The following is a 6,289-nucleotide window of genomic DNA, read 5'->3' as shown; positions in this document are numbered from 1 at the left end:
TCTCACATCACCCATCTCCACATGCAGGACAGAAGGCACTAGGGAAGGATTTGATGGAGGAAGAAGTGCAAACACGTTGCTGGCAGTGCATAGCTTCATTTACAATGTTTTGTATCAACAAAGTGAGCGGCTTTATCTCCAGGCTTGACAGCACAAACCGATAAGCAGTGTTGTAGGAGAGACATGCACTGCCTCTTTAAATCCCCTTCTTTCTCCATATATCTATCTCTCTGTTGTCTCGTTATACTGTGCCCCCCCATCTCTCTCTCTCTCTCTCTCTCTCTCTCTGTCACGCCTTCTTTCTCACTGGCTCTCACTGTCCCCTCCCTTCTCCCTCTGCTCAATCTCTCTGTTCGCACACACAGCCTCTTGTCCAGCTCCAATTGGCTGCGCAGGCACCAATCTGGCACAAGGAAGAGCCGAGGGGGGGGACTGCATATGCAAACCCTCGCTTCATATTCATGAGCACCAATCGTGGCTTTAAGTCCTTGATTAGAAGAGTGCAAGAGCTTTTGGTCCCAACTGGCTGCGCCTATAGGCTTGTCACTGGGAGAACGCTTCCTGTTAATTGCACTGCTCAAGTGACGGGACGGCAAGAGGAGGAGGAGGAGAGAGAGAGAGAGAGAGAGGGGGACAAATAGAGAGAGGGGAAAAAGAGAGCGAGAGAGACAGACAGAGAGAAACTTTGATTTATAGAAGCGCTTGCTCAAATGATGGTCACTGAGTGCCAATGGATTCAGTAGAACTTTCACTGCCTGAGTGTTTCTCGTTACACTCTGAACAAGAGTAGGTAAATTTTACATCTTTATTCTTTCTGCTTGACTTCTTTCCATGTTTGCGGCTCATGCTTGTGCTAGTCGTGTGTGTGTGTGTGTGTGTGTGTGTACTGTCAGTAGTATGTGTGTAGTACCTGCAGTTCATGTAATTGAGGACCTGGACACAAGATTGTTGTGGCTGTCAGATAGTGTGCATGGGTATGTGAGTGTGTGTGTGAGTGTGTGTGTGTGTGAGAGAGAGAGAGAGAGAGAGAGAGAGAGAGTGCTGGTGTACTTCGAAGTACCTGTAAAGACCGCTCTATTTGTAGAATATTTGTAGAAACTGGCATTAACGGAACGAACCGCAGCGGTCAGTGAAGTGGTTCTTGACAGATGGGAGCGGGATGGAGGGAGCGCATGAAAGAAGGAGGAGGGGAAGAGGGTGCGAGAGAAAGCCCGAGAGCAAGAGAGAAAGTGGACTAAGATGGCAGGAGAGCTTGAATTGCAGACTAGCCGCCCCGCATGTGGCCCGACGGAGGCGTTAAAGGCAGAGCGCTGACTCGGAGAGTCGAGAGCAAGAACGAGGGAGAGAGAAAGAGGGGATCGGTGAGGGCAAACAGGGTGAAGCGGCCGCTCCGTCTCGCTCTCCGTCTCGCTCTCCGTCTCGCTTTCCTTCTCGCTCTCCGTCTCGCTCTCTGTCTCACTCTGTGTCTCGGGTGTCTGGACGAAGCTTTGATAAAGTGCTCTATTAATCAGTTTTTACAATGCCAGGTATCGGTTATGCTTTCACAGTGGCCAGAAATGTCACCCCCAAACTTTCCAGGGAGACAGATTTATTAAAAAATTTTAGATTTTTATTTTATTTTATTTATTAATTTTTTTACCATAAGTTAGTATTCTTCAATATGTAAGATTTTATTTTATTTTGTTATGCTGAAATGGGTTTTATTTGTGCTTGTGTGTGTGTGTGTGTGTGTGTGTGTGTGTGTGTGTGTGTGTGTGTGTGTGTGTGTGTGTGTGTGTGAATCTTTATATTTAGATTGTATTTGATTCTTTAAAGGAAAGAAAGAAAGAAATCACACCACAGCCTCATGACAGACCCGGTGACATACACTTCTATGAAACTGTTTTTTTTTTTGTTTTTTTTTTTTAATGTGTCATCCATTTAAGTCTAATCAGTAAGCAGCAGTGACTAGTTATTCCAGGTATTATTTCAAGCTTGATCAATGAAACACCAAAAGAAAAAAAAAAGAAAAAAAAAAAGAAATAGATTAACCTCTGGCCTGGAACACTGTGTGTGTGTGTGTGTGTGTGTGTGTGTGTGTGTGTGTGTGTGTGTGTGTAGCTTTGAATAAGAGAGTGTTATGCATGTGTGTATTGTCCTGCAGTCATGCAAACAAGTCTTATTTAAGTTAATAAGTTATTTTTAAAAAAAAATTTAAAAAAAAGCTTTCATTTAAAACTTATTTCAAAGTTTTGGATCTTCAGGACTAAATGATGGATTTGCAGATATTTCAGATTGTTCTATCAGTTACTGATGAATGAGGAATGAGGAATGTGAAGGCGTTTTTAGCTGCATGAAGCGCTTTCCTACATCTCAACCACAACAGCTTTTCTGCATTTTTACCTTTGGCGTGCTCATTACACACCGACTGGATTAACGCTCATGAGAGTAAACTCCGAGATAAGACTATCGCATTTCTTCAGCCTACCCCCCCCCTCAACACCCCCCACCCTCCACCCCACCCCACCATCATTTGCTGCTTACTCACCGTTTGATCTTTTCTCTTAATACAAATTATCTGGTGCTATTCTAATTAGACTATTGATGCTAGTAATAACAACAAGTGGCAGTTTAGCTATTATCATAATTACACTCACTTACTGCCCTGCATGTACATTTCATTTGCATGCTTGTTTTAATATTTACTCGCATGTTGCCAAACGACTGGGAGTCGTTTGGATCTGTTTCGGAGATTCAGAATTTTCACAAGCCATAATATATATTATCGATTATTATTATTATTATTATTATTATTATTATTATTAAACTGAAATTCTTACATTTCAGTTTATTTGTTGTTTATAGGCGAATTGTATTTATATTATATTAGCAAAGAGGGTTATTCTTAAAAAAAATAATAATAATAAAAAAAGTATAGTTATGCTTGGTGTGTATTTATGTTTTTGTCCTACTATCTTGTGTGAAATTCCAAATCACACAATTTCACCTCAATAAAATTGAGAGGTTTTATTCTAAAGAAATACACCAGCATGCGTACACATACACACACACACACACACAATCCTATTTATTATTATTATTATTATTATTATTATTATTATTATTATTATCTGATTAATATGGCGATTCTCCATTGTGCTGCGGTTCAAAACGATTACGATAACAGAAATGATCTTTAAGGAATTCGCACTTGTCAACCACAGCAAATTATTAACGCAGTCTTTTGTAAATAATCCTTTTCCTGTTCGCGCTTTCTCCCTTCCTTTTCGTCTTCTTTTTTTTTTTATTTTACAAGATTTAAAATAAATAAATAAATAAATAAATAAAAGGTATCCTGAGTGATATTTCGAGCTGAAATCCGACACAGAGTCCGCTCGAACGCCGAACGCCGGTCTCTCTTTAATGCTCAGATTATTTGAATTGAACCTGGTGTAGTTTGAATTCGTGCCTGTTCAAGCATTCACACCCTTTTGTCGCGTCCTGCTGGCTTTTTTTTTTTTCACGGCCGCTCACAACAGCACTGGCCCTTAGAGAAGAAAAGTTGATTTTTTTTTTTGTTATATCAACCTTTCTTTTTTTATGTGACAGTGGAAGAAAGGAGGGGTGGAAAGGGATAAAAGCCCTAGAGGCAGGGAACAGAGAGGAATAAAAGGAGATTGCGTAAATTAAATTCCTTTTAATCTCCTTATAAAATCATTTACTTAATTCATCTGTCAAATGATGTCAATATGCACACTGCTGATTTATTTCTCTCTCTCTCTCTCTCTCTCTCTCTCTCTCTGTGTCTCTCTCTCTCTCGTGTGTGTGTGTGTGTGTTGCTGGCACCGCTGCTTTTGAGCACTGATTCAGCTCTCTCTAGGTCCCCTGTGTGAGAGGTGTCATCCGTGGTTGAGTGTGTGTGTGTGTGCGTGTGTGTGTGTGTTTGAGTGTCTCTGCAGCCCCTTGTCAATTTCTGTCTGGACACTCTTTTGTCTTAACGCTGTCCTACTCATAAGAGACGCATCTCTGCCACTTCCCCTTGTTTGAAGGGGTCTGAAGCTTTCCAAGGGTAATTAACTCGAGTTAATAGAGACACAAGCGTCCCCCCTCTCTCGTCTTTCTGGAGGGGAAAAAAAAATAGGGAATGGCGAGGCAGTAAAGTAAAAGGCGGGGCGTATATTTTTGACCTTTTGTTTCCGAAGGTGCAATAAGTGGCTTCACACACACATAAACACAGAGAGAAGTCGCGGTGTTAAAGCAGACATACACAGACGCACAACACAATTCTAACAAGCTGATGATGCAATTGTCTGATAATAGTGATATGTTTGTTTTTTCCTCACATTTGTCTTTTAAAGAAAAACGTGAAAGTGGTTTATTTCTTTTTTTTTAAGAGGAAGGCCACACCAGCTGAGACTCACACCACAACCTACAAGCTATAATTAGCACTTACAGCACCACACTACTGCTTAACTATCAGACTCTTTGAAAGGCAGAGAGTATGGCTTTCTTTTTTCTTCCCTTCCCTTTTCTTGCGCCTTCATATTCGATTTTTTCCCCCACTCCCTGTTGTCTTTCGATTTCACCCTGTATACTTACGTTTGAGGGGTGGGGAGTAGGTGCATCAGAGCTCGGAGCGTGGGACGATTGAGTTACAGCAGGTCAATAGAGACTGGTCAGTCCATGAGCAGGCGCTGCACTCGGGCCAGATAAGGGTGTAAAAATAGGGCTTTCGCTCGAAGCCTTATTCACCTCTGATTCGCGAGTAGACAGCAGAGACTGTGGAGTTCACTGATGTCCAATTTATATATATATATAGAGAGAGAGAGAGAGACTGGAATACTCCTAATATGTTTTTTTGTCTAGATCAAGCAGACCATTTAGGCCGCTTTTCAATCACTGGCAAACAAAGACATACGAGACGTGTGTGTGTGTGTGTGTGTGTGTGTGTGTGTGTGCACGCAGAGTATTCGCATGCTCGTCTCTGCATCAGGGACAGAATTTTGGATCATAACTGCTCTATTTGGATGCTTTTTTCTTCTTTTTTTTAAACCACTGATCTTGTATTAAATGATGAAATTGTCATTGTCCTGTAGCAGAGAAAGGGAAATGAATGGCTGTGTGGCCCGGTGGCTGACAGTGAAATATTTCACCTCTTTCTCCTATCATACTTCATTTGTGCGCATGAGTGTATGTGCGTGTGTGTGTGTGTGTGTGTGTGTGTGTGTGTGTGTGTGTGTGTGTGTGTGTGTGTGATAGTGCTGAATGTTCACTCTGTTATGACCAGCCCTATTCAGTGCTCCTGCACCTCTTCCTGTCCTCTCTCATCTTTCCACGCCAGTCCTTAAACACCAGTTGGTTTGTCTAATGTGTGTGTGTGTGTGTGTGTGTGTGTGTGTGTGTGTGTGTGTGTGTGTGTGTGTGTGCCATTTCTGAGTAAGGATCTGAACAAAATGAGGACATGTTTGAGTTGTTTAAATGAAGAGGCACTTGGTTAAGAGGATGGTTATCTCTGGGACTCAGAAGCGAGTCCTGTTTGGGACGGACATTTTAATTCCACATGAAAGTGACCTGAATAGTTTGGTGGTTAATTTTAGAATGATAGACAGACCGGGTGAGGATGTGCCAGGTGTGCTGGAGTACCGCATGATCCAGTGCAAAACTTGCATATAATGAGTGACTTTACTGTGTGTTCGTGTGTGTGTGTGTGTGTTTGTGTGTGTGTGCCATGACCAACGCGCCGCTCTGATTTCTTTCACAGTTATCAAAAAGTGAAGTGAAGCATGAATAAGTATCTGCATGCTTTTCTTTCATTTTTCGACGGTTTGTTTTACGGCGCGATTTAAATGCCCAGATTGATTTGATTTCTTTATTAACTCAGCATTCGTCTTCGCGTGATTGTAAACCAAAGCCTTTCTGATTGGAGGCTTTCGGTGTAAATCTCCGTACATGCTCCATGCTGCGCTCGCAGACAGCAGACGATGTTTCCACCTGGCTGCTAGTTGATATGGCATAACCTGAACTCATTTGCTGTTCTTTTAGCTGTTAGAATTGATATCTCTCTCTCACGCACACACACACACACACACACACACACACACACACACACACGTTCACATTATAGTGCAGTGATACTGCTGATGCTCTGCTTGTGTGTATGAAAGATGGAGGAAGAGAAAGCACATTAATAGCTAGTGCATATATTAGTATTTGTGCAGCAGTGGGAATAATAATAATAATAATAATAATAATAATAATAATAATAATAATAATGTGTGGGCTCGATACACACATGTATATTGAACAGTAA

General features: G+C 41.6%; 1 protein-coding gene across 4 annotated transcripts in view; it reads left to right on the top strand.

The window, feature by feature from the left end:
- Positions 1 to 420: 420 nt before the first annotated feature.
- Positions 421 to 6,289, top strand: part of esrrga (estrogen-related receptor gamma a) — a 76,306-nt gene continuing 70,437 nt past the window's right edge. For 2 of the 4 annotated variants that reach the window (XM_047157520.2, XM_017477228.3), the window contains exon 1: positions 421 to 786. In XM_047157520.2, the coding sequence (XP_047013476.1) occupies positions 731 to 786 (56 nt within the window). In that variant the 5' untranslated portion in view covers positions 421 to 730. Of the gene's footprint in view, positions 791 to 5,111 lie in introns of those variants that run through there. The other 2 variants (XM_017477230.3, XM_017477231.3) reach the window with 2 other exon arrangements.

This window comes from Ictalurus punctatus, chromosome 9 (genome assembly GCF_001660625.3).
Source record: "Ictalurus punctatus breed USDA103 chromosome 9, Coco_2.0, whole genome shotgun sequence".
In the NCBI taxonomy this organism is placed as follows: Eukaryota; Metazoa; Chordata; class Actinopteri; order Siluriformes; family Ictaluridae; genus Ictalurus; species Ictalurus punctatus.
This window is presented reverse-complemented; position numbering and strand designations above follow the sequence as displayed.